The sequence below is a fragment of the Rhinatrema bivittatum genome, chromosome 2, assembly GCF_901001135.1.
Source record: "Rhinatrema bivittatum chromosome 2, aRhiBiv1.1, whole genome shotgun sequence".
Classification (NCBI taxonomy): Eukaryota; Metazoa; Chordata; class Amphibia; order Gymnophiona; family Rhinatrematidae; genus Rhinatrema; species Rhinatrema bivittatum.
The window spans coordinates 775,907,995-775,935,849 of record NC_042616.1 but is presented as its reverse complement, the minus strand read 5'-3'; the positions used below and the strand labels follow the sequence as shown (position 1 = coordinate 775,935,849).

The window sequence follows — 27,855 nt, the reverse complement described above, 5'->3', positions numbered from 1 at the left end:
CGGTACGGTCGATGGCCAGTAGGCCGCAAGGGCCAAACTTGACGGTAATCGACTGAAGACGGTCAAAAAACTTACCGGAGTACCGCGGCCTGAGAAAAGTTCGAGGAGGGACCCCTGTGGGGCAATTTAAGTTTAGTTAACTCCGTGAGGAAAATTCCTGTCAGGAATCTCTTCAGAGCTCCTATACCGCGAGGCTACTGCTGCGCGGGGGGACCCCTGCTGGCTGCAGGGTTAGTGCCATGCTGGGCATGCCCAGAAGGAGCCAGTCAAAGTTCTGGAAACTTTGATAGAAGTTTTCCGTGATTGGGCTCCATCCTGATGATGTCACCCATATGTGAGGACTAATATCCTTGCTTGTCCTGTGAGAAAGGTTAGTAGAATGTATTGACACACCTATTTTATGTATTTATTTATTTGATTTATATTTCAGGAGGAAGAGTTGGCACTTCCGGTACTTTAGGTATTTTATTTCATGTTTACTGAACCATATCTCACAAAAGATGAATAGGGAAAAGAGCTTTATACACAGGATATATTTGTTTTTGGACAAACTGAACAAAGAACGTGCACTACTTTGCCATTTAAATGTTAAGCAACATAACTGTTTCCGTTAAGACAATTTAATGTAATTTAAAAATCTTTTCTATACCGTCATTAAGGTAGGTACCGTCACAACGGTTTACAAAAGGGTACATACATTATTAGTAATTATATCAAATTATATCCATTAAATAGGTGCCATAGAGGTTCGGTAACATGGTTTTATAATAATTATAATTTGGTAAATGTGATAAATCATGTCCAAATCTATATCCATTCTGAAAACAAGCATAGCTTAATAACTGAATCTTTTCCTTTAGTGGAGAGAGAAAACAATAAAAATATAGACACACATATTGATTAAGGAGAAGTGTGTGGTTGTTCTAGTGTCCGCACCCTGTACTTTCCTGGATTCTACTCTTCATTCTCTTTGTGATAAGCCTGTTTAAAGAACCATGTTTTTAAACTTTTTCTAAAGGTTTTGATGTCTCTTTGTAATCTGATTTCTAGAGGCATGGTGTTCCAAAGTATGGGTCCTGGTAATGACAGCGCCCTTTCTCTCACTTGGGTTAGTCTCGCTGTTTGACTGAGGGAATTGTTAGGAGTGCTTTTGTTTGACCTCAAGTTTCTGTGAGGGATATGTACGCGAAGGGCTGTGTTCAGCCATCTGCTTTTTCGTTTTGTATTAAGAACATAAGAAATTGCCATGCTGGGTCAGACCAAGGGTCCATCAAGCCCAGCATCCTGTTTCCAACAGAGACCAAACCAGGCCACAAGAACCTGGCAATTACCCAAACACTAAGAAGATCCCATGCTACTGATGCAATTAATAGCAGAGGCTATTCCCTAAGTAAACTTGATTAATAGCCGTTAATGGACTTCTCCTCCAAGAACTTATCCAAACCTTTTTTGAACCCAGCTACACTAGCTGCCACATCCTCTGGCAACAAATTCCAGAGCTTTATTGTGCGCTGAGTGAAAAAGAATTTTCTCCGATTAGTCTTAAATGTGCTACTTGCTAACTTCATGGAATGCCCCCTAGTCCTTCTATTATTCGAAGGTGTAAATAATCGAGTCACATCTACTCGTTCAAGACCTCTCATGATCTTAAAGACCTCTATCATATCCCCCCTCAGCTGCCTCTTCTCCAAGCTGAACAGCCCTAACCTCTTCAGCCTTTCCTCATAGGGGAGCTGTTCCATCCCCTTTATCATTTTGGTTGCCCTTCTCTGTACCTTCTCCATCGCAACTATATCTTTTTTGAGATGCGGCACCATGGTTTTGTACTGTAAAATAAAATGTAAAACAAAATCTCACCTTATTCCTCTAAGTTTTGCTCTGTTATCATGGCGATCAATAAGATTGTGCAATATTTCCAAAACCAGTTGTCTTAGCTCAGAGTCTTCCATGAGTGACAGAGATAATAAAGGGTCTAGAAAAGGTGAAGGAAGAGCCGCAGCAATGGTCTTCGCTTTGTATCCTGAGGTTACCTGCATTTATTTAAGAGAAAAATTAGATGTCTGAATATATACTATACTTTTCACATGAAGGTAAAGCTCATTCCAAAATATACACTATATTTCAAATTTTACAATTAGGATATCTATTTTGTAAAGACTATTACTACTATAGTATAGACTCTGTTTTTTCTTGTCTTTAGGCATATTAATAAAGTAAGATAGTAGATGGCAGCAAATAAAGACCATTCAGCAAAACTGCCCAGTTTCACTGGTCTACATTGGTGAGGATATTTCTCATCTGGCAGCCGCAGAAGCTTGACCACTTTTACGACATTGCACCTTATGTAAGTCAATTTTTGTTGCCTTCCTCTTGGGTTCCCTATCATCCTGGGTAGATGAGCATACAAGTCCCCAAACTTATTCCAATACATTAGCCCTCACATTTCCAATGTCTAACCACCAAGTTATATACTAATTTAGAGCTAATTAAGGCTTTTCTCCCATTCTGTTTCTATGAGAAAAACACTTAGTAAATGAGGCCCCTTAAATGGCTACCAAAACTAATGAAGTGGTTGCCCTAACATCTGACTGCCAATGCCCTAGTGGCTTTGCTGCGGCCACCATCACTAACCTGCTGGCATTCACTTGGTTGGTTTCTGATAAACTGAAGCCTATTTCCCAACTACAGTGGCCTACAGCGTTACCAGCTTACGCTTCCTTTATCTGTGCCTTGTTTTCTCTCTCCCCTTTAATCTGCTCGAGTATAGATAATATATCCTTCTAATCTTATTCCCACCATGGTCTTCTATTCTTGTCCAAAGCATGCTTAAATTATGTCATCGTTTTTGTAGCTACTACTTCTGCTGGTAGATTATTCCAGATGTCTACCAACATCTCAATAAAGAAGTATTTTATCACATTTCCTCTGTACCTTCTTCCCTGCAGATCATGAACTCTTGTCCCTGAATTTCATATTACAGAGAAAAATTCACCTTCCTGTACTTTCTTGTTGTTTGTGAAATATATGAAATATTTATGTCATATACTCTTTTCCCATTCTTTCCTGCAACAAACAATTTTGAGTGTCTTAAGCCTCTTTTTGTAGATTTAATATTTCAGGCCTTGCACTATTTTAGTGGGCCTTTTCTGAACCAGGAAGCAGCTGAAACAAAATGTAGACCAGTCATTTTAGTTGCAGGGATGTTTTTATTGGGGAAAAAATAGTTGCATGGGATAAAACAGAGTGCCCAAAGAGTCCGGGCTCTGGCCGAGTTTCGCCCAAGATTAGGGCTGTATCAGGGGCTACAATAAACAATTATAATCAATATATTAAACCAGGTGCATCATGCGTAGGATATTCACTGTTTTATTATTTCTACAATGCATGCATGCAATTGGTTCCTATTTTCCTGCATATCTATTTTCCCTCAGATTTATTCTGCGCCATAAAAATGAATGAATATATATATATATATATATATATATATATATATATATATATATATACACACACACACGCGTCCATATCTATGTTATTTAGTTTCTATTAAAAATATCAATATATTCTTTATGTTTAATCAGTTTTAATTTTCTATTTTGATTCATATGTTAATTTTTTTTAAGAATCATTGATGTTTAATCAATTTAGTTGTTTGATTTGTGGTTTTATAGAAATTGTTTCCTATGCCAACAGTTTTCTAATGTATGGAATTTACATGATTCTGTATCTGTTTTAATATATTGATTATAATAATTGTTTTTTGTAGCCCTGATGCAGGCCTAATCTTGGCCGAAACTCGGCCAGAGTCGGGCTCTTTGGGCAGTCTATGTTTTAACCCGTACAGCTATTGTTCCCCCAATAAAAACATCCCTGCATTTAAGATGACTACATTTTGTTTCATCTGCTTCCTGGCTTTAAAAGATAGTTTTCCTTGCTGTTTTCTGGAATCTGAGAAAAACTGAAGCAGTACCCTAATTATGTCAGTTATCTCCAAAAATTCTGGTATAAATTTAAACTTTAAAAACTAGCAAGGAAGAGTGGGCAACATACACAGACAAAAACAGGCACGTAGACACACAATAGTGATAATTTTCAGATGTGTCTGCGTGCATGCATAGGTGAGGGGAGAGGTGGTGTGTGTTGCTTGTGCATGGGTTTGCTTTTGAAAAGATTTTGAGATGTATGTGTCTGAGAGGTGGGTATATGGGGTGTGTACATAGTGCATGAGTTGGGAGGATGTGTGTGTAAGTGGGGAAGTGTGTGCATTGTTTATGTAAGTGTGTGGTGTGACAGAGGTGTGTATGAGGGTGTGAGTATAGTGTGTGAAGGGGTGTTGGTGTTTGAAGGTATTGAACATCTGGGGATATGCATGGGAAATGTATGTAGGGGAAAGTGTGTGTGATAGGGGAGGGGATTGTGAATATATGTGTAAGACTGTGGTAATTTAAGGGAGGTAGTCAAATACTACAGAATGTTTGTAAGGTCTCCATTTCAAAATCTACCCTTTCTCCTTGCCATCTACCCTTCTCCACTTTCTCTTTTGCCATACCATAAGCATGGCACAAAGAAGATCCATTACTTATTACTCAGGCAGGCATGGGAGTCACTACCAATTACATCTGGGATCTGCCAGATGCTTTCAGATGATCCGGATTAGGCACTATTTTAAGGGGCAGCAGGGATCAAACCTGCAGCCCAGGTGTTCAAGGCTAGGGGATCTGGTAGTAGAGCCACAGGGACTCTGGCTCAGCAAGAATCCTGTTGAAACTATGAAGCTAAAATGGCGTTAAGGAAACCCACACCCCAGAGCTCCCTACTGGACCAGTATTAGATGTGTCCCAGATTTAGAGCTGGCTATAAGGAGCCCTAGACTGGCACATCTTTGCTGGTCCAATAGTCCTCCTAAAGTTTGATCAGTCATCCTGCTATTGCCTGGTCTTTTTCCTGCATGTTCCTGGTTCCTGTCTCCTATTCAGTTCCTTGGCTCTAATTTTGATCTTTAGTTGCGCTCCTGGTCCTGCTCCAGTTTCGGTTCCAGCCTCTACCTGGCAAGTCCTGACAGCCACATGCACCCAAAAGCCCAACCTGCAAGGATTGGCGACTGCTTCAGAAAATAGAAGACAGGCTCCAGAAATCCAACCTTTTTAAGATATGCTGCTGCCCAGGTCTGGTACCTTCTCTCCATCTTCAACAAAGTGTTCCGTGGCATTGTCAGAGACAGAATGCAGGGCTCAATGGATCATTGTGTGTTGGGAGGTTGTGAGTAGGGGCTATATGTGTGAGGAGATGTGTGTGTAGGGGTATGAAGGTGAGATGTGGTGTGTAGAGGGTTGTGGCTACCTGTGTAATGGGGGGGGGAGGGCTATGTGTGTATATGTGGTCTATTGAGTCTATTAGAAACAGAAGCTTACAAACAGAGGTTATTTGGAGAGAGAGAGAGAGAGAGAGAGAGGCCCTCATACCATAGTAGTGAAGTATTTATATTTCTATAGGAGGGCCATCTAATTGATCAAGGTGAGGTGTTGGTTTAGGGGCCAGTTTCGCATGTAGAGTGAGACATACGAACAGCAGAGTACACCTTGGTGAAGAGATGACATCATTTGGAGTGAGGAAAGTCTCACAAAGATGAAATTTCTACTACCGGTATGTTCTCTCATCCTACCTTGATGGACTTTATAACAGGGTACCATCAAGCTAAGGTGAGATAAATTATTGTAATGCTTTATATCTATTTATATGTGACTTCCTAAATATATACTACTATCCATGAAGTTGCTACAGAATGCTGTGTCACACTTAATAACTAATTGTCTTAATAGAGAACATATTTTGTCCATACTGTGTACAATTACTGTGTACAATTCTGGTCGCCGCATCTCAAAAAAGATATAATTGCGATGGAGAAGGTACAGAGAAGGGCTACCAAAATGATAAGGGGAATGGAACAACTCCCCTATGAGGAAAGACTAAAGAGGTTAGGACTTTTCAGCTTGGAGAAGAGACGACTGAGGGGGGATATGATAGAGATGTTTAAAATCATGAGAGGTCTAGAACGGGTAGATGAGAATCGGTTATTTACTCTTTCGGATAGTAGAAAGACTAGGGGGCACTCTATGAAGTTAGCATGGGGCACATTTAAAACTAATCAGAGAAAGTTCTTTTTTACTCAACGCACAATTAAACTCTGGAATTTGTTGCCAGAGGATGTGGTTAGTGCAGTTAGTATAGCTGTGTTTAAAAAAGGATTGGATAAGTTCTTGGAGGAGAAGTCCATTACCTGCTATTAAGTTCACTTAGAGAATAGCCACTGCCATTAGCAATGGTAACATGGAATAGACTTAGTTTTGGGGTACTTGCCAGGTTCTTATGGCCTGGATTGGCCACTGTTGGAAACAGGATGCTGGGCTTGATGGACCCTTGGTCTGACCCAGTATGGCATTTTCTTATGTTCTTATACTACAAGGCCTGTTTTGGTTACCTATAATTTATAAGATACATTTTAAGCTAATTATGTTCACAAAAATGTTAATGATGAAGGTTCCAGTTTCTGATAAAGAAATATGTTCCTTATTGTCAGCTTTGGTCATTGGAACAACATGTATTACTAATCTCTACTGTGAATGAGATACATCTTCAAGATACTTTTCCAGAAATTCCTGGATGGCTCTTGAAATGTCCAATCAGCAATATCATCAGATACATGTGAGATGGATGACATGCTTGTTTCCAGAAACTATATTTTTCTTTTGTATCATTTCCATGGATTTGCCCTCTACTGAAGTTAGACTAAGGGGTATATATATTTAGCCAACCCGCACCCAGTTGAGGCAGGGAGGTCATAACCAGTGAAGTGCCTTGCCTCTGGAGCAAGGGAGGGAGCGAAGGCTGGGGGGGTTGGGCCAGCAAACAGAATTTAAGGGTGAGTCGGCCTGCTCTCCAGCCTCTTCTTTCAGTGGTTTTGAGAGTACTCACCTCTGCTAGCACTGCTGCTTGCCCTGTCGTCCTATCCTCGTTTTCTTTCCAGCTTCTGTCTCTTTGAGGCTTGCATGGGGGGAGCTACTACTCTTAATGACACTTTTTTCCTCGCCAGCTGTGAGCATGAGCCAGATCCGTGCTGGGAGCTTTGCCGGCTTTCCCTTTCATGGTCGGCATGGGCGGTGGCTCTGGCCAGATGGATGGGGTGCAGCTCTGGCAAGCAGGCAGTAGTTTTGTTGCGCACAGCAGTCCTTTGCGCTTCCGGTGCTGAGCGCGGTGGCGGCTGCGTTATTCCTTTTATCGCCGCGTTGGTTTTTCCCGCATCGAGATCCAGGAGGCATGGAGGCAGACTGGAGGAATTCTGCCTGGCAACGTGAGTTTGCTCAAGCGAATGCCAGAAGTTTTTGGAAAGGCCATTCTGGGGCAGCCCTGGGCCCTATATGCAGCTTGCGGTGGTTGGGTCCTCCCTATATGCAGCTTTATGGATGCAGAGATGAGTCAGACCCTTCTTTCCCTGGTGACCGTGTTAAGGGGAAAATCAAGTGTGTGCCACTGTCCGAGATGCCTTGTGGCCATTTTCATGCAGTGTAGTTCCCTTTGGCAGCGAGCAGGGGCTTGTTGCCTTGACACTGGCCCCTCTGAACTGCTCTTGCTCCCTCCGAATGGTAGAGGTGACTCGGATTGTGTCGCACTGTGGTGAGGTGTGCATCAGGCAGGTTGCGGATGGGAGGCTCACTCAGCCAGAGGCATTCATTGCAGCTACAATGGGAGGAGGTCCCAGGTGGCAGCCCTTGGTGGCAGTTTACATACTCGGCCTGGCTGAGGCAGCTCGTGCACCCTGCATGCTAAGGCATAGAATTTAAGGAAGGGAAAGGAAGGGGGTACCATCTTCTTGTTGCTGCAGGGCCTCCAGGGAAATGAGTGATTGGGGGGGTTGGCATCCAGTAGAGACGGAAGCAATGGAGTGCAAGTGCCTGCCACTGCTTCCCTCCCCCCCCCCCCCCCCCCACACACACCTACCTTCATGAGTTACGAGTGGTGGTTGTTGAATGAAGGTTTTAAAAGCAATTGGGATATGGGAAGGTTATGATTGGTCTCACTGGTGCAACCGAGGGATTGATGTCTGCTTTGTTCAGGTCATGAGGGTCACAGTGTTGGCGAGTCTCCGAGGTACCGTTTGCATGCATCTTCTCCTTAGATTCCCAGTGTTTTAAAAGAAAAGTAGGCCTCCTGGTGGCAGGCATTTTGCCCGGTAAGCCCTGAGGTATACAAGAACCCAGGCATGCAGATGTTTCCTTTGCATAGGCCGGGAATGAGCGTTGGCATCTTTAGTGGATGGGATCGCCCAGGTGCTGCGTTGGTGGAGGGGTTTCGAAGGCAGGGAGGCAATGCCCAGCTAGGCCATAGGCGCATGGCAGATCCAGCGAGGTGTGGCAACTGCAAGGCCAAGGCTGTGCCTGCCTTCTCCAGTGCCACTCCCATGAGGGCAGGCCAATGTGGATGTGTGATGTCCCAGCTTGTGCTGCTCAGTTACTTCGCTTTATGCCCTCTAACTCCTTTCTCCTCCCTTCTACAGGTTATTATTTAGCAATAACATCAAATTATTTATGAGCATTTTCATAACCCACCTTTTCTACTGTGTTTCAAAGAGGACTTATAATAAATTTAGTGAATAGAGGTATTCCAGAGAATAGAATGAGCTTTCGCCAGCAAGTCTCTTATGGTAGCACTGCTGCTCTATGCAGTTTTCCCCTCCATGTTTTAATTAAGTGTAGTAGTTGCTCCTCTATGCCGGTTACCCATAAGCCTTAAATTATGGGTAGTAATGGGTACATTCAAACAAGCAAATATTTACTGCTAACGACATGTCTTGATAATTCAGAAAATGCTGCTTGAACATACTTTGCCTTTAGACTTCCTTTTGCTTCAATCCATAAGGTTAGTTCATATGAGGTAAAGTGTACAAACATATCACAGCAGGCATAACAATTCTTCTTAATCAGGCCACCTCAGAAATGACCGAGTGGGTATAGGACATGTGCAAGAAAAGAATGGCTGAGAGCATAGTAAAAGGTATGCTTACACTATGCTGAGTATGTCAGCTGCCATCCTAGGTTCTGCCAACTCCAGGGAGTGCCTCAGTCAGGCCAGTCACCTACCTTTTGGCTTACTTAGAGCAATACATAGAGGGGTTCAGTGTGTATCCCTATTGGAGCTGCATCCAGGGGACTCTTGTGACATCTGGATCGGGTAGTGCCAATGGCCACTCCACCAGCACTAGCATAGCAGCATTTTCTATGTGGCATCTTTTCGCTTGTCTGAGGTATAACTTCATCCTGTACATCCTTTCAACAACCCGGCAGTGGCTATATGGGGTAAACTGTCTTGGCGCTAGAGTTCTTGCAGGATGTCATCTCTGTGTCTTCCTTTCTCTTTCCATATCAGGTCATTCTATGGCACCTTGGCATTTACATTTTGCTGCAGGTCATCTTCGTTTTTGTCCTGCAAATCCTCAGGACATCTGGGCAGCAATTAAATGCAATGGCTTACTGCTGGCTCTAGGAGTGCTCTCGTCTTCATGAAATGCTGGATCATCCTTTTGCCTTGTCATGCTCTGCCATTCAAACTGTGCTGTTGGGGTGGCGGAGATGGTCAGTGGCTCTGTCTTGTTCATTGGGTCACGGTCAGGTGGCGACTTGCTCAGATATGATGCTTGGTTCGCCTGATAAGACCCAGCAATGACCCTGATGGGCCATTGTTTCTGCATCACGGAATGTAGTTCTTGTTGACAGGTCAGCTGTGTCTCTCAGGCTACAGCCAGCAGCTGCCAGACTCGACATTTCTGCACCTTGTGCCTCAGCTCGTCAACGTGCAGTGGCTCGAGTGGTGGCAGTGCTACCGGGTCGATGGTTGCATTCTCCTTCCATTATTGTCCTGGTGGGCAATTTCAGGTAGGATTGTCAGGTTAGGACAGTCCCCATTTGCTTGCTATTAGGGTGGCTAGCTCCGGTGAATAGAGGGGTCAGATAGTAATGATGGCAGAAAGGGGACCTTCTGGTTCAGCCAGTTGGCCCAACAAGTTCTTAGGGTGGTAGCTGCCACTCTGTGCAAGTTATGCCCATGCTTCGGTAGGGGTGGTAGCTGCTGCCCCGTGCAGTTTACCCTCCAAGCCTCATGTTAAGGGAAATAATATTTTACATTCAAAACCGAGCAGCTGTATAATCTCAAAACAAAATTACTGCTAGCAGTATTTGGGGGTGAGCAGCCTTACTGATAAGTGAGACAAGGCTGATTGAACATGCTTTGTTTATGGACTTTGCTTGTGCTACAATCTTGCAAGTTACCATGCTAATGGTGGTATGAGCATCCAGCTGTTGGCCGCCTTTTCCCGCTATCCGATGTCCTTATTAATGTGTCCTTCTGTTATAATGTGTACAAACATATCATAGCGTGCTTGGCAATGCTGCTTAATTGGTCTCCCTCAGAACAACCTTGGGTCTGCAGGAAATGTACTTGGAAAGTTATATACAGCAGGCCCTGGCATTGGTTCAACTGTGGCTTGACCATTTTTAACAGCGCAATTGGACAATATAGTTAGGGCTGTCCATTTACCTTGTTCTCCAAATCTCTTGTGACAACCAGATACTGTTTTCTGTGTCAGCATTCTCTTGGTTGTGGGGCTCTTATCGCATTGCCTTTGCGAGTACATTGCAGGTTTTTTGCATGCAGCAAGATCTTTATACATATGTCAGTATGGAAGTTGTTTGCTGTCATCAGCGTGTGGCCCCCCCTCCCTTTAAAAAGGTGGGGCCATGGCCAGAGTTATGGCAGATAATACTGTCACTCCGATAATTTAATACAGATTATAAATAATCTGTCATCTTCTTGATTTGGATAGTCATGCTGCTGCAGTCAGATACATTGCTCAGCATCCCTGCATCAATATAGGCTCGATCTGAATAGATTGGTTTAAGGGATACTCACTATCCCCAAATGCCTTCTAAGCATTTTCCAGTATCAGAGCATATTAGCACACTTTTATAAGGTGAATTTGTGACAACGTATAGCAATAGTTGCCCATACATGTCGGGTTTTCTTTCCTTCCAGGAGGAGCTGCCCCTGCGAATGATATCGGGAGGGGAGGTCAGCTGCAGCAGGGAACACGACTGTAGTTCAGTAATGTGAGAACGTCCTGCATCACTGCCACGTGATCTCAGGTACGTGCACTGAGATATACTGTGAGGCACCCCGAGGAGCGGGATGAAGAGGCACAGTTCAGAGAAGTCACAGTAAGGTATTTCATCTAATGTTCAGAGGTGGCATTATAGCTTGCACAGCACTAGAGTTACTCGAAGTTAATTTCCTCATTACTACAACTGAATGGAAGGGTGATTTATGCATGCCTATAATCTAGTCTCTAGCATATGCACAATAGCGTTTGTAGGACCCTGGAAAAGTAACCCTGAAATATTATAGGCTGGTAATCGTCCAGTGTTCGCTAATACATTTGCTAAGTTTATTGGTTATAAGTTCTTCTGTTTGATCTTCCATCTCTTGCAACCTTGCACTATACAATAGTTACAACCATTACAGCAAGTTCTGCAGGCCAAAACACTAGACAATTTAGTGCTATTCATCTATGCTCTAAAAATGTGCTTAGTGGACCCCTGGCAGTTGGGGTGATTCAGGACTACCATATGCCCATTCAATTATTACTGCATACAGCGCATCCCACACAATAAACCCCATAGGTTTCAGGATAGAGGTGACAATATGCAGAATCCTCCTATGGATATTGGAGGGATGGTGTTATCTCCAGAGCAGTATACATTTCAGGTATGATATTGAACAAGAGCATCAAGAGTTATTAAAGCTCTAGGTGGCATCAATGGATTGTAAGATATGGCATGGGGGTCAATATGCAGGATCCTTCTGTGGATTTTGGAGGGATGATGCTATCCCTCAAGCGGTATGTATTTTTGGGGCAAGATACTGAATAAGAGCATTAAGAGTTGTTAAAGCATTAGGCAGCATCAGTGCTTGCAAGATATGGCCACAGCTGCGTTGGTGAGGTGCCCACAGCAAATGATGTATCACTACCATGGGCTTGTGGTGGGGGGTTGACCACGATCCAGGGTGCATGGCATGTGCAATTCTTGAAAGCTAACTGGGTAGAGAATACCAAATAGCATGGTATTTCTGCTCCTATGCTGCATCGGTGGGTGACAGCGAGAGGAGCTGACTGTCATAAGATAAGAACATAAGATATGCCATACAGGGTCAGACCAAGGGTCTATCAAGCCCGGTACCCTGTTTCTAACAGTGGCTAATCCAAGTGACAAGTATCTGGCAAGTACCCAAACATTAGATAGATCACAAGCTACTATTGCTTATTAATTACTGTCATAGCAGTTTATGGATTAGGATCTTATTCAAACCTTTTTTAAACCTTGTTACACTAACTGCTGTAACCACATCCTCTGGCAAGTCTTCAGCTTTGACGGCCGGGATTGGCCTGTGCATCTCCCAAATTGTGTTGGCATCCTTAATGAGAGACACCTGCTCTTTTACAGAGCAGGACTTCATTGCACTGCAGAGATGACCTGAGGGACCAAGGCTTTGAGGGCTGTGTCCCCACCAACAGGGCTACATTGCTTAGCATGATACTATAGATCACTTGTAGAATTGGAACATGGCTTCGATGGCCCTGCATCTACAACGGTGCTACACTGCAGTAGCAGGATCCTAGCAGAATCCTATAGAGCATTTAATTAATTAAAATTCAGCAAGTGAAGGAGTGGTCACCCCGGGGATTGAGAATATATTAGTAATTGATGTTTTGTAATTGAATGAACATTAGTAATTGCTTTGTAATTTAATTGTTGTATGCAATGATCTATGCTGCGGCCATATCCTTCCAATAAAGATCTTCTTTCCAATAATTTTTATTTATTTATTTATTTATAGGTTTTTTTTATATACCGAAGTATTGGGGAAGGCCTTCACTCCGGTTTACATTTTAAACAACGAGATACAAGAAACAATCAAATGATAACTTTAACGTATAACTTTAACTAAGACAATCAGATGTTAACATTAACATATAATATTGATCAGGTGTATCTACAGGTAGCGTCTGCGGGAGTAGTTAGACGAGTATAGACATTTTAATATGCAAAGGGTTGAGTTGGAGAGTAAGGTGATGTCGGAGGGTCGGCAGGGGTGTAGGGGTGGGCTGGAAGGGAACAGGAGGAGGAGAATGAAGGTTATACATGGAGGTGAGGGAGAGAAGGAGAGGGCGGTGGGGGAGGTGTTGTGGTTTATCCAATCCCATCTTTATATGCTCGTTTGAAGAGCCATGTTTTGAGTAATTTTTTGAACAAAGATGTGTTGTTTTGTGTCCGGATGTTGGATGGGAGGGAGTTCCAGAGGTGGGGTCCGGCTATAGAGAATGCTCTGTTTCTGGTGGTGGTTAATTTGGCTGCGCTGATTGGTGGGATTTCGAGTTGAGATTTGTTGGTTGATCTAGTGCATCGTTGGGATTGGTGAGTTTGGATTAGGGATTCGGGGCAGTCAGAGTTGTTGTGGTGGATAGCGTAATAATGGACTGAACATTTCTTTCTTTACAAATATGACAGCATGGAAGTAGGGCGGGGATAATTATAAGATAGGCGAGAGGAGGTGGCTGCACTGGAGGTGGTTGAGTTATTTATTTAAAAATGTATATACTGTCCTACAACTAAAAATATTAGAGCAATTTACAATAAAAACAATCATAAAAAATAAAAATAAACAAAAAAAAAAACCAATCATCATTTTCACTGCTAAACCCTTTACCTCCTCAACTCAATCACCAGAGAAGAGGAAAGCCTTAACATATTTCTGGAATTTCTGATAGTTAGTTCTGACCACACTGAAATTGGCAATACATTCCATAATTGTGGAGCTATGCTAGTAAAAGCTTTTACGAAAATGCTGTAAACTGAAATCCATGTCCCACTAAAACCGCAAGGCGTGATCTAGAACATACCATTCCAACTTATCATACAAATAAATACTTTGGACCATTACTCTGCAAACAGTGAAAAACTACAGTTAGCAATTTACACTATTTTCACCAATTAATGGAGGTAAACTAACAATGAAGTAACACTCTCATTTCTCTTCTTACTGCAAATTAACCTAGCCACATTATTTAGAATAAGTTGGAGCTTCTTGAACATAAAAATCAGCATCATTATCAACAAAATATTACAATCTAACATCCTAACAATTAAAGATGAAACCACTGTCTGGAAAGCAAAATCTCCAAATAAAATTGGTTAGGCAGCTGAAGACCTAATTGCAAGTAGACATGCCTAACCATCTGAGAAATGTACAGTACCAAAGATAAGTTGGAGTCTAACATGACCCCCCCCCCACCCCCAAGTATTTAATACTATCCAAAATCTCTAACACAACCATCCAATGCAGCCCATACCATCTGGCTTGCCAAGAATTTGGATTTTGCGAGGAACACAGTTCTGGCATTTATTTTTAGGCAGAACAGCAAGCATGGTGTTCTCCAGCCCCTATTCTCCAGGCAGCCTTCAGGGAAGAAAAGGGAGGGGGTGAGCCTGGAACACACGGAAAGCAGAGTTACTTACCTGTAACAGGTGTTCTTCCAGGACAGCAGGATGTAGTCCTCACATGTGGGTGACGTCACTCGACGGAGCCCTATCACGGAAAGTTTTTCTGTCAAAGTTTCTAGAACTTTTGACTGGCATACTGAGCACACCGAGCATGCCATGATCCCTGTGTCCACAGGGTCTCCCTTCAGTCTCGTTTGTAGCAAAAAGTGTGAGTGAAAAAATAAAATAATAAAACGTTTAGACCCAACTCTACGGGATGGCGGATGGGTTTCATGAGGACTAGATCCTGCTGTCCTGGTAAGCAACTATGCTTTCTCCCAGGACAAGCAGGATGGTAGTCCTCACATGTGGGTGATTAACAAGCCACAGGCTGACTCATATTACACAACAGGCCAATAGCAGACAACACGTGCAGCAGGCACAATAACTGGGGTGCTATTGGCAATGATGAGGCCTGGAATCACAGCAGATGGTTGTGGAAGGAGTTGGGGATTATACTAGAACAAAGTTTTTCAAGACAGATTGGCCAAAGGCAGTGTCTTGACGGACTTATCTAAGCAGTAGAGGGCTGCAAATGTGTGCTCCATATCGCAGCCTAGCAAATTTCGGCAATTAGTACTGAATAGTGTGCTACCGATGTTGCCATGGCCCTTACAAAATGTGCCTGAACTCACCCCTGGAGAGGAAGGCCTGCTTCCTCATAGTAGAATTCGATACAGTTTGCTACCCAGTTGGAGAGAGTTTGTTTGCCCACTGGAACTCGCAGCTTGTCTTTGTCAAAGAAGCAAAGAGTTGGATGGATTTCCTATGGAGTGCGGTGCGGTCTAGATAGAATGCAAGTGTACGCTTACAGTCCAAGGTATGCAAAACCCTCTCGCCCTGGTGAGAGAGAGGCCTTGGGAAAGAGTGGGCAGACTATAGACTGAGTAAGGTGAGAGGCTGTGTCCACCTTAAGAAAAAATTTAGGGTGAGTACGGAGGACCACTCGGACACGGAGGAATCTAGTGTCGGGTGAGTATGCAACAAGGGCTTGTAGTAACTCACTGACCCTTTTAGAGGTGATGGCTACGAGGAAAATAATTTTCCATGTTACAATTTTAATGTTATAGGAATGCAAAGGCTCGAACGGGGAATGCATGAGCCTTGTAAGCACTACCATTTAGGCCCCATTCCGTAACCTGTGATTGTAGAGGAGGTTTAAGTTGTAGAAAACCCATGATACGCCGACTCACAAGGGGTTGAGCTGTTAACAGGGCATCCTCTACTCCCTGAGATGGAACCGAGGTGTATCTGTGCGGAGGATGGTCTGGGGACCAGAATCCGAAAGGTATCCTAGATAGCCTAATAGAGATGGAGTGGGGCAGGAAAAAGGGGCCAATACCTTTTTGTGCAAACCATTTGGTAAATCTTGCCCATTTCGCATGGTAAGATTTATGTGTGGAAGATTATCGTGAAGGTACAAGTACCTGAGAATATCAGCGAGTCTGTGTTATGAGATTGACCTATGGGCAGGCAAATTGGTTCCTGGAGTGATAGGTTGAGAAGTATGGGGAAGCATACTTGTTGAGGCAAGTACGGTGTTATGAGAATCATTGAAAACCTGTCCTGCTGTAGGTTCAAGAGATGTTTTGGCTATGAGCGGTATTGGAAGAGATGCACATAGGAGGCCTTTGTTGCAGGGGCGAGCAAAGGCGCCCATGGCTAACGCATTTCGATGCCTGTCTAGGGAGCAGAATCTGTCCACTCTGTGGTTCAATTTGGGCGCAAGGGGTCAATGGTTGGTTGACCTCAGCGCTAGAAGATTTTGCTCGCTACACATGGATTCAGAGACCACTTGTGGGGATGGAGACATCGACTGAGATGGTCTGTTAGTATGTTTGGTATGCCTGTTAAATAAGTGGCCTGGAGATGCATGGAATGTCCAAGGGCCCAGGCCCAGAACTGCGTGCCTTCCTGGCAGAGCAGATAAGAGCCTGTGCATCCCTGTTTGTTCTAGTACCACATTGCCACTATGTTGTCTGTATGTATCCACAAAGGTTTGTGTGAGAGGCAGTGTTTGAGGCATAAAGGGCATAACGCATGGCTTGAGGTTCCAGGAAGTTGATCTGAGACTTTTCATGGAGCAGAGTCGACGCATTTTGGGTGGAAGGGAGAGGAGGGGGAGGGAGAATGAGGAGGAGGGGGGAGGGAGAATGAGGTGGAAGGGAGAATGAGGGAGAGGGGGAGGGAGAATGAGGGGGAGGTGGAAGGGAGAATGAGGGGGAGGTGGAAGGGAGAATGAGGGGGAGGGAGAATGAGGGGGAAGGAAATGGACCGAAATTTTTTTTTTTAATGTAGGCCGTTGTTACGGGCTTAACGGCTAGTTTTATATTATATTCCGAAAGATATGGAAAGCTAACAAAAATGCAATCAGACTGGAGAAATTTGATCCCTACATTTAACGTTAGTGAAAATCCTTGTTTTGTATAAACTCAAGGCTTTTTTTTTTGTTTTAAGATTTCTGAGGTAAACTCATATATATGGCATTATAGTACAATTTTGAGACTATTAATGCCAGATAAGTATAGTTTTGTGTGTGTATATATTTTTTTTCCATCTTACTTAGATATCTTAATCTGTTAAATGCAATAGATTAAAATATCTAAGTAATATGGAAACAGACCTCATTTCAAATAAAAAGATCACTATTTTTGGAATTGTAATTAATCTGAAAAAATGAATTTATCCATCAAAATATAGACCTATCTTAAAGCCATTTTTATGAACATAGCATGTTATTATAAGCTTTCTACAGCCAGAAAAGTTTATTTTCATGTGGTCCAAGGCCTTAAAATGGAAGCATGTATATTATACAAAAATTCATGGTTTTTCTCCTAAAAAAAATCTTGCTGAAAAATGTAGTCATTTTCATGGTAGTTACTAAATGCTATAAACTGTTAAATAAAAGCATTAAAAAATTAATATTACTGCATCCACAAATCATTAAAATGTTGAATTAATTAATGATGATTTTCGCTCATCTTTGCTTCAATCATGCTTGTAAAAAGAAAAAAATCCATCCATTTTATTTTTCTCTATGTCATTCATAAAACTGGAAAAGTGAAACTCCTTTTATTAAAGGATTTCTTGGCAATGAATAATACCACTTTTTCACACTAATAAAAGGAGCATCACATTTCTGACTCAGTGCTTGGCCTTTTGTAAAGGTGGATAGATGTCCTCCCACTGGGAAACAGATTGTTTTGCTATGAGAAACTTACTTAAAACAAGCATTTTACCATAGAGCTTAGCAGCTCAGATTTCTCCTTGATTTTCTAAACCTTTACAACAAAATGCTAACCAGATTTAACAGTCTAGGGGGCAACCAGTCAAGTGACCAGTCATTTTTCTTAAGCCTAATTATAAAGCATGTGAAGATCCTGATTAGATGACAGAGGCTAACTTAATTTAAAGGTTAGTATGTAGAATAACAATTTATCTCCCTTTTCTCTCAGGACAAGTAGTGACATTTATTTTCCTTTTCCAACCTTTTATGCTATCACTGCCGTATACATAATGTCAATGATGTCATCTATCACAGCTCAGTAGAACTGTTTAAATGGTATCTCACAACCTGACTGTGCATTGCTGCCGATTCTGATCCCTCATTACTGAAGTCTTAACATATCTGAAGTACAAAAGGACTATTTGATTTTTATTTTTTTTCACAAATACATATCCATCAAACAGCTACATATTGACAAGAGTAGATTTTCAGTCACAACCTAGTGGGGTTGGTTATGACTGAAAATGATGCTTAAACTAACCAGCTAAAACATAGCTGGCTCAATTTCAGCCAGCTACCTCTCTGTGGACACTAACAGCCAGGTAACTTAGCTGGCTAGTGCTAAACTTTTTGTACTAGCCAAGTAACCTCTCCTGACCCAACCAGTTCCTGGGACCACTCAATTTGAATGGATAAATATAGTTTGGCCTCCTAGGCTTAGCCTTTATCGTATTCTTAGTTCTCATCAGGAAACCATTGCAGATGGAGTTTGGGTAGTTTCCTTCCTTTTTTTTTTTTAAAGCAAGAAAGGATATATAAAATAAACTATTGCATACCCTTGTATAATAAGAATAAACTACTTACAAAGGACATATCAAGTATAGCAAAATTGCTTACCTTGTAATAGGTGTTATCCCAGGACAGCAGGATGTAGTCCTCACATATGGGTGACGTCACTGAACGGAGCCCAGGCGGGAAAACTTTCTGTCAAAGTTTCTAGAAACTTTTGACTGGCCCAGTAAGGCCACTGAGCATGCCCAGCATGCCATGATATTCTCTGCCACAGGTGTCTCTCTTCAGTCTAGTGTGTAGCAAAAGCATTAGCAAAAAAGAATAATAAAAATAGAAGGCCCAACTCCGCAGGGTGGCGGGTGGGTTCTGTGAGGACTACATCCTGCTGTCCTGGGATAACACCTATTACAAGGTAAGCAATTTTGCTTTATCCCAGGACAAGCAGGATGCTAGTCCTCACATATGGGTGATTAGCAAGCTAGAGGCTGAGCCATTTTGTAATGGAATGTTGTTGTTGAAATGAGTCAGCCGAGGATCACAGAACATTGGATGTAGAAGGAGTTGGGTTTAAGCTGGAAACAAGTTCTTTAAGACAGATTGTCCATAGGCTGAATCTTGTCTTCCTTGCTTGTCCAAACAGTAATGAGCTGCAAAAGTGTGAAGTGAACTCCATGTTGCTGCTTTACATATGTCAAGTATTGGCACTGAACGATAGTGTGCTACTGAAGTTGACATTGCTCTTACTGCATGTGCTTTTACTCGCCCTTGGAGAGGAAGGCCTGCTTGTTCGTAACAAAACTGTATACAATCTGCTAACCAATTGGATAGAGTATGTTTACCCACTGCTTTGCCTGGTTTGTTTGGGTCATAGGAAACAAATAGTTGATTAGTTTTTCTGTGGACTGCAGTGCGGTTTAAGTAGAAAGACAGAGTACGCTTGCAATCTAAGGTGTGTAAGGCTCTCTCTCCTTGGTGAGAGTGAGGCCTTGGAAAGAATGTGGGTAAAACTATAGATTGGTTTAAGTGGAATTCCGTAACTACCTTAGGGAGGAATTTAGGATGAGTACGGAGAACCACTCTGTCATGTAAGAACTTAGTGTAGGGTTCATATGTGACAAGTGCTTGTAACCAGAACTGTGAAGGACTTCAAAGGGGCGTGGGATAAACACTGTGGATCCATAAAGTCAAGAGGCCGCCAATGAAGAGTGGGTGACTCACCAGAATGATGGCTACTGCCTGGAGACAATACCCTTATTCAATAAACATACACATGCTTACTGTGACTCCAACATCGTTCTAGCTTCAACAGCAAGAGGAAATGTGGAATAAAGGATCTGCGCTCACAAAGGGGGGAGTAGCTGGCTTGTTACGGCGGTTACTACCCCAAACCAAATAAGCCTGTTACTTCTATTTCTATGCATATACAGCATAGTTCTCTGCTTCAACGGCAGGGGAGAAGAAAAAACTGATACTTCACGCATATCCAGCATAGCTCCCTGCTTCAACGGCAGGGGAGAAGAAAAAAGGGTTCACACTCACAAAGCGGGGAGTAGCTGGCTTGTTACGGCGGTTACTACCCCAAACCAAATGTGCCTGATACTTCACTTTCGATGCATATCCAGCATGGCTCTCTGCTTCAACAGCATGGGAGAAGAATAAACTGATACCTCAAGCATATCCAGCATAGCTCCCTGCTTCAACGGCAGGAGAGAAGATAAACAACCAATAAGGGCTGTATAACATAGTCTGAGTAGAACAAATAAGCATGGGTGTAGCTTGCTTATTGCGGCGGTTACTACCCCTACTACCCCTAACTTATCAGCTAGATATTCACTTGGATGCAGCTCCATCACTGCTTTCTACATTAATGGTGGGGGTGGAAAGGAAATAGAACCAAGAGCTAAGAGAAACAGATAAGTATGAGAGAAAAAAGTGTGTGAAGCTTGCTGGGCAGACTGGATGGGCCATTTGGTCTTCTTCTGCCGTCATTTCTACGTTCTATGTTTCTATAACTCACTAACTCTTCTAGCTGATGTAATGGCTATGAGGAAGATAGTTTTCCATGTAAGAAATTTTAGGTCACTGGAATCAATGGGTTCAAAAGGAGAACGCATGAGTCTAGTTAAAACCAAATTTAGATCCCATTGTGTGACTGGGTGTCTAATTGGTGGTTTTAGGTGAATTAAACCTCTCATAAACCTGCTGACAAGAGGTTGTGTAGAGATAGGTGCATCTGCTATCTGATTATGATAAGCTGAAATTGCACTTAAATGTACTCTCACAGATGAAGTCTGTAGACCAGATTCTGAAAGGTGGTACAAGTAGTCTAGTAAAGACTTTGTAGGGCAAGTGAAAGGATTGATGTCGTTTTGCTTGCACCACAAAGTGTATCTCTTCCATTTGGAAGCATAGTTCTTTCTTGTGGAAGGTTTACGTGAAGCTATAAGAATTTGGGATATATTGGATGAAAGATTGAGTGGTTGCAAGATCAAGCTTTCAACATCCAAGCTGTCAGTGATAGGGATTGAAGGTTGGGATGTCGCAACCGACCCTGATCCTGAGTTATGAGAGTGGGAGCTACTCCCAGGCGAATGGGATCCTTGACTGCGAGGTCTAGAAGTGTGGGAAACCATACTTGTCGAGGCCAATATGGGGCTATGAGAATCATGGTCCCCTTGTCCTGTTGTAGCTTCACTAGAGTTTTAGTTATGAGTGGTATCGGAGGATACGCATATATCAGGCCTGAGTTCCAAGGGCGAGCAAAGGCGTCCTTGGATGGCCTGTTGTTCAGGTTGTATAGGCAACAATAATGGTCCACTTTGTGATTCAGATGTGATGCAAAGAGGTCTACTGTTGGTTGTCCCCAACGTTGAAATATCCTGGTCACTACTGTGGGATCCAGGGACCATTCGTGTGGTTGGAATTGACGACTGAGTCTGTCCGCCACTACATTGTGAATGCCTGCTAGGTAAGTGGCCTTGAGAAACATGGAGTTGTTCAAGGCCCAACCCCATATCTGAGCTGCCTCTTGACAAAGGAGGTATGAACCTGTCCCTCCTTGCTTGTTGATGTACCACATGGCTACTGTGTTGTCTGTTTGGATCAGCACAGTCTTGTTTGTAAGGCAGTCCTTGAAGGCATGCAGAGCATAACGTATAGCTCGAAGTTCCAGGAAATTGATTTGAAATGTTGCTTCGAGCTTTGTCCATGTTCCTTGTGTTTGGAGATTCCCTATGTGAGCTCCCCAACCCAAGGTGGATGCATCTGTAGTCAGAGTTATTTGTGGGACTGGTTGTTGAAAAGGTAGGCCTTTGCACAAATTGTCCTTGTTCACCCACCACAGTAGAGAAGAACGTAGTTGGTGGGTTACTTGAATTGGAGAATAAAGTGGTTGAATGGCTTGGATCCATTGTGATCTTAAAGTCCATTGAGTTATCCTCATGGCTAGTCTTGCCATAGGAGTGACATGAACTGTGGATGCCATGAGGCCTAGTAATGTTAGAAACTGATGAGCTGTTGCTTGTTTCTTGGAGTGAATCGAGTTTGCCAGTAGAGACAATGTGTTTGCTCGATCTTCTGGTAGAAATGCCTTTGAGAGGTTGGTGTTCAAATCTGCTCCTATGAATTGTAGGAGATGGTTTGGAGTTAGATGTGATTTTGGATAATTGATGAGAAATCCCATGGAGTGCAGTAGAGCAATAGTTTGGTTGAGAGACTGTATTGCTCCTTGTTGAGATTGGCTTCTGATGAGCCAATCGTCCAGATATGGGAAAACATGTACACCTTCTTTGTGTAGTTGTGCAGTTATTACTGCCAGACATTTGGTGAACACTCTGGGAGCAGAAGCTAGTCCGAATGGTAGCACTCTGTATTGGAAATGTTGAAGGCCCACCATGAAGCGCAGATACTTGCGATGAGGAGGGTATATTGGTATATGGGCGTAAGCATCTTGAAGATCCAGAGAACAGAGCCAATCTCCTGCTTGAAGAAGTGGGAGCATTGTGCCTAGGGAAACCATCCTGAACTTTTCTTTCTTTAGAAATTTGTTGAGATTTCTGAGGTTGAGGATGGGACGTAGGCCTCCAGTTTTCTTTGGAATGAGGAAATATCTGGAGTAGAATCCCCTGCCCTGCTGAGACCTGGGCACTGGTTGAATAGCCCTGGCTGTCAGGAGGGTGGATAATTCTATTTGTAATTGAATTATTTGGGAATTGTGTTGTGGGTAGGAAGTTGGTGGGAATTCTGGAGGAATTGAGAGAAAATTTAGTTTGTAGCCGTGAGCTACAATGGAAAGTACCCATTGGTCTGTTGTTATCTTTTCCCAATTTGAGTGGAAATAGGAAATTCTTCCTCCCACTGGTATGTGTTGTTTGGGGTTTAGGAGGGAGGGCCTATTCTCTGGACTGTTGTTCAAAAACCCGTAGCTGGACCAGTCTGTGAAGGAGGCTGGGTACGGGCTGTTCTTGGTTGCCTGGCTTGAGAGTGCTGGGTAGGCCTAGAAGGTCTAGCCCTGGTAGGCTGATTGTAGTACCTTCTTGGTCTGTAGTATGGTCGTCTAGGTTCTCGACGAGGAAAACACCTAGGGGCCTGAGTTGTTGGTTCTTGTGGTAATTGGGACAGCTGTCTTAAGGTCTCTGTGTGATCCTTAAGTTGTTGGACAGCATCCTGTACTTTTTCCCCAAACAAATTATCTCCACGACATGGCAGATCTACAAGCTTGTCTTGCACTTCAGGCCTGAGGTCTGATGCTTTCAACCAGGCCCATCTTCGTGCTGTAATGCCAGCTGCTGCTGTTCTTGAGGCTGTGTCAAAATTGTCATAAGCAGCCCTTACCTCATGTTTCCCAGCCTCCAGGCCCTTGGTAATGATGGTTTGTGCTGATTCTTGGAATTGTTCTGGGAGAGAATTCGTAAAGTGTTCCATTTGCTTCCAGAGATCCCATTGATACTGTGTCATATACAGTTGATAGGCGGAGATTCTGGAAGATAGAAGTGCACCTTGGTACACTTTTCTGCCAAGGGAGTCTAGAAAACGATGATCCTTCCCTGGAGGAGCTGAAGAATGTGGACGTACCCTTTTAGATTTTTTCTGGGCAGATTCTACTACCACAGATTGATGTGGTAGCTGTGTCTTTTGAAAACCTGGTGCTTGCTGCATTAGGTAGGTAGTATCTACACGTTTGTTAACTGCTGGAACCGTGCATGGGTGTTCCCACACTCGTTGTTGTAGGTCCAACAGGACTTCGTGGATAGGAATTGCTAAGACCTGTTTTGGTGGGTCCACAAACTGTAGTACCTCTAGGGTATGTTGCCTTGAATCTTCTTCTGATGAAAGCTTGAACGGTATTCTATCTGCCATATCTTGGACAAAACTGGAAAAGGATAAGTCCTCTGGTGGGGATCTTTTCCTTACTTCAGGAGGTGAGGGTTCGGACATGAACTCCTCAGAAGAGGTCTTTGATCATCCCAAGAATCTTCTTCATCTGGTTCTTGGTAGGGAGTTCTTGGGGTTTTTCTTAAGTTAGTGGAAACACCTGATGGTCCAGGTAAAGGTTCATCGATAGAAATCATTGGAGGAATGTTTTCAATGGTTTTCTGAGGAGTTGTGTCGATGACTTTTTGATATTTCTGTAACAGACGTTGAAAAAGTGCTAACTCCTGAGGGTCACTATCATCTGGGACTGTTGCCATCGATGAAATGATAGGTGGCCTCAACATCGTTGTCGAGGGTGGTCCTCCCGGTGTCGATACTGTCTATGGCAGTATCATCAAAGTCATCGGTATCGATGAAAAAGATGGGATTTGAGCATATATCGACATCGATGACGTAATAATCTTTGGTGTCGACGTCGAATCCCTCTGTACCGTCGGAGTCAAGAATGACCCCGGCATCGGTGTTACCACCGGCATCGGCAAGTTTGCCGGCATTGATGTAGTAATCATCGGCATCAACAACGAAGTCGGTACTGCAAGTTGTTCCTTCAGAGCCTGTGAAATCGCTTGTCGGATTATATCTGACAATTCCGGCCGCGCAACCGTTGGGATCAGAGCGGTTGAGGGCGGTGGCGTAGGCTGAAGCACAAGTTCCTGAGACGTACCTTGTGTTGGATCTGGTGTCGGCAATGGAGTCGAGGTGTTGACAACTCCGATGTCGAGGTGTTGACAACTCCGATGTCTCCTGAAGTCTAGGCCGCTTCGCTGTCGAGGCTTCCTGGGAAGCAGGGTCGGACAACGAGGGGCTTCGATGCCGGTGTCGATGTTTCGACCGATTTTTCTGTCGATTTTGTCGACGTCGAAGATGATGAAAGGGATGAATGATCCCCCGACGGTCCCGGGCGAGGTTTTTTTTAAGGACTATGCGCTTAGTCGCTCCAGCCGGAGACGACTTTGATGACTGTGATGGAGAAGGTATAAGTTGCAGGCTGAATAAATGCTCCATTTTTTCGAGCCTGGTTTTTCGGGTTTTTGGCGTCATCTCCGTGCATTGTGGACAGTTATGAACATCATGTTTATCTCCCAGACATATCACACATTCGGTGTGTGGGTCTGTAAGAGACATTTTTCTTGTACATACAGGGCATTTTTTGAACCCTGTTGACATTGTGAAAAATCGACGGCCATCGATTCGACTGAGGAGAATCTTTTACTCCTCGAAACAGAAAATTTAAGACTGGGTTACTTACCGGCCGGCAAGGAAAACCCCGAGAGATTTTCTGTGAGAGAGAATATCAAACTCAAGACTATTGTCAAGAGAAAAACAGTTGAGAAACTCAACGGCTCCGGACCCGCGATGCTAACTGCAGCGTGGAAAAACGAAGACTGAAGAGAGACACCTGTGGCAGAGAATATCATGGCATGCTGGGCATGCTCAGTGGCCTCACTGGGCCAGTCAAAAGTTTCTAGAAACTTTGACAGAAGGTTTTCCCGCCTGGGCTCCGTTCAGTGACGTCACCCATATGTGAGGACTAGCATCCTGCTTGTCCTGGGATAATTCAAATGTTCCTATTTTAAGTGCTATTTTAAATTAATGATTCAAAAATATAATTCCATTTACAATCTACTTTAATCATTATTTAGCTTACAATATTTAAAAATCATGAGGGGTAAACCCCCCCAACAGAATATGATAAATCTCAATGCAATTTTCATGAACTTCATCAGGAAAAATTCAGAAAAAACTTCCATTTCCCTTATGGTTTAAAACCATATTTTAAAATAAATTTATTTTGTAAATAATGTGATTATGGATTTTCAGCATTGTTCCTGCCTTGCATCACAAACGTATCCTGTGACCACAAGAGAGTGCTTCTACTTTGAGATTAAAATACTTTCCATTTAAGTTATTTGAAGTAGATAACTGGAAAATACACTTGACTTACCATAAGTAAAGATCGTAGCAGCATAATCTGAATCCTTTTGGTTCCTAAATCCCTACAAAAAGAAACAAATCATCTAAAAATTAGTTTCAAAAAGAGTTAATAAGGCAATCTCAAAAACTGTCCTCAACAGAAACCAAATGGTTAATATGTTTATTGGGGAGGGGCAAGAACTACCATACTGATGACAGCTTTCACACAGAACTACATTAGTTTTAGGAAAACAATCAGAAGAGGCTAAGGAAAAATAATAGTTCACAGCAGAAGAAATAGGAGAGAGAGGACCATGGCAATCCTCAAAGCCTTTAGAGGTAAAGGGGGTTATGGAGGACTGGCCCTAGAAGTTGCGAGAAAAGATTATGTATTTATTTATTTTTAATTTTTATATACCGGAATTCTTGTATGCAATACAAATCAATCCGGTTTACATGTAACGAGAAGGTTGCCCTGGTCTGGGAGGTTAGACCGGGGTTTTTTTTACATAGAACATTGAAACAATAACAATCAACCATTGAACATTATTACAAGGAACATAGAAAGTAATAATAATATTTAACCAAATAACAAATAACAAATAACCTTAATGTTTAGGCAGCACTCTGACAGACAGGCTTTAATTTTTGCATTATCTCAGTCTAGTTGCAGAGCTGAAAGAGCTTCAGGAAATTTATAGAACTCCAAAACTGTCAACTCATTGTGGAAGAGGAGGCGCAACCTTAAGCAAGTTCTTGAAATAACCATTCATTAATTCTTTACATATTTTCTTGAACTGATATTCCCTTTCCTGCTCTGATCCTTGATGAGGTTGGTGACTATTGTCATTGTAAACTGCATGACAAAAGTCACCAACCTCTGATACTAGAATCTACACCCTGGAGATTTCCTTTGATTTCGAAAGAAAGTCAGATTTTCTAGCTGGTGAAAGGGATGGATGAACACTTCTATTTTTTTAGTCTATTTTCAGGGCAGTTCAACGAACTGTAGCATTGACAAGGTGCTTATGGTGTGATGCTGGTGTATTTGGCGTCATGACCAAGAGGGAATGGTACCATGCACTGTTTGGCATTATGGGACCTTTGATAAGGATGGTGCCACATATTTCTTTCTGTGCACAAGTATTTATAATATTGTGAGAAGGGTCCATGCAATGAACACAAATCTCATGATAGTCCATGATGAGACATCTTGTTGCATATCAGGCACCACTTAAAACTACTTAATATCTTCCTGCACACTGCTTGGAAGGCAGTAGATGCAAAATCAAATTCAAATGCTGAAGAAGAAATGGAAAGGAGGGCAGGGTACCACTATACTACAATTTTTTTATTTTTTTTAGGAAATTTGCATAAGGAAAAAATAAAAAAAACTAAGAACTAGAGAAGGGAAAACAAATAATGAAGTAGAGAAAGATAGTGGCCAAAAATTGTTGAGGAAGCCTGATTCATGTCTGATTAATTAGGGATAAAAAAAAAAGACAAAGGGAATTCCCTAAGGAGCGGATGTGTGTGAAAGCTGTGAATTTTCAGAAAAATCTTTTAAGTTTTTCCTGGGCTCTGGAGAGCCAATCCATCTCAAATGATGGTGGCAGCTTGTGTTCTTGATTTCATCTTGCTTATTGATGGAGAATAATGGTACTGCTGACAAGGAATTTCTGCAGAGATCATTGCACTTCCATATATGGTGCTTCAACTGTGGCAGCACTATTCAAATCAAATACTAGCAGAATGTGATGAACTACAAAATATGGAGGACTGATTTTAAAATGGCCAGTTTTCAATCTCATCACTTTCTACGGTGATTACTTTTGAAACTGATTT

The 27,855-nt window shown here is 42.6% G+C and overlaps 1 protein-coding gene across 2 annotated transcripts in view; it reads right to left on the bottom strand.

Moving 5' to 3' along the window:
* Nucleotides 1-27,855, bottom strand: part of EFR3A (EFR3 homolog A) — a 648,826-nt gene that overhangs the window by 103,969 nt on the left and 517,002 nt on the right. For both annotated transcript variants that reach the window (XM_029592044.1, XM_029592042.1), the window contains 2 exons: nt 26,042-26,093; nt 1,858-2,030 (listed from right to left, as the gene is read on the bottom strand). In XM_029592044.1, coding sequence (XP_029447904.1) covers nt 1,858-2,030; nt 26,042-26,093 — 225 coding nt within the window. The remainder of the gene's footprint in view (nt 1-1,857; nt 2,031-26,041; nt 26,094-27,855) is intronic.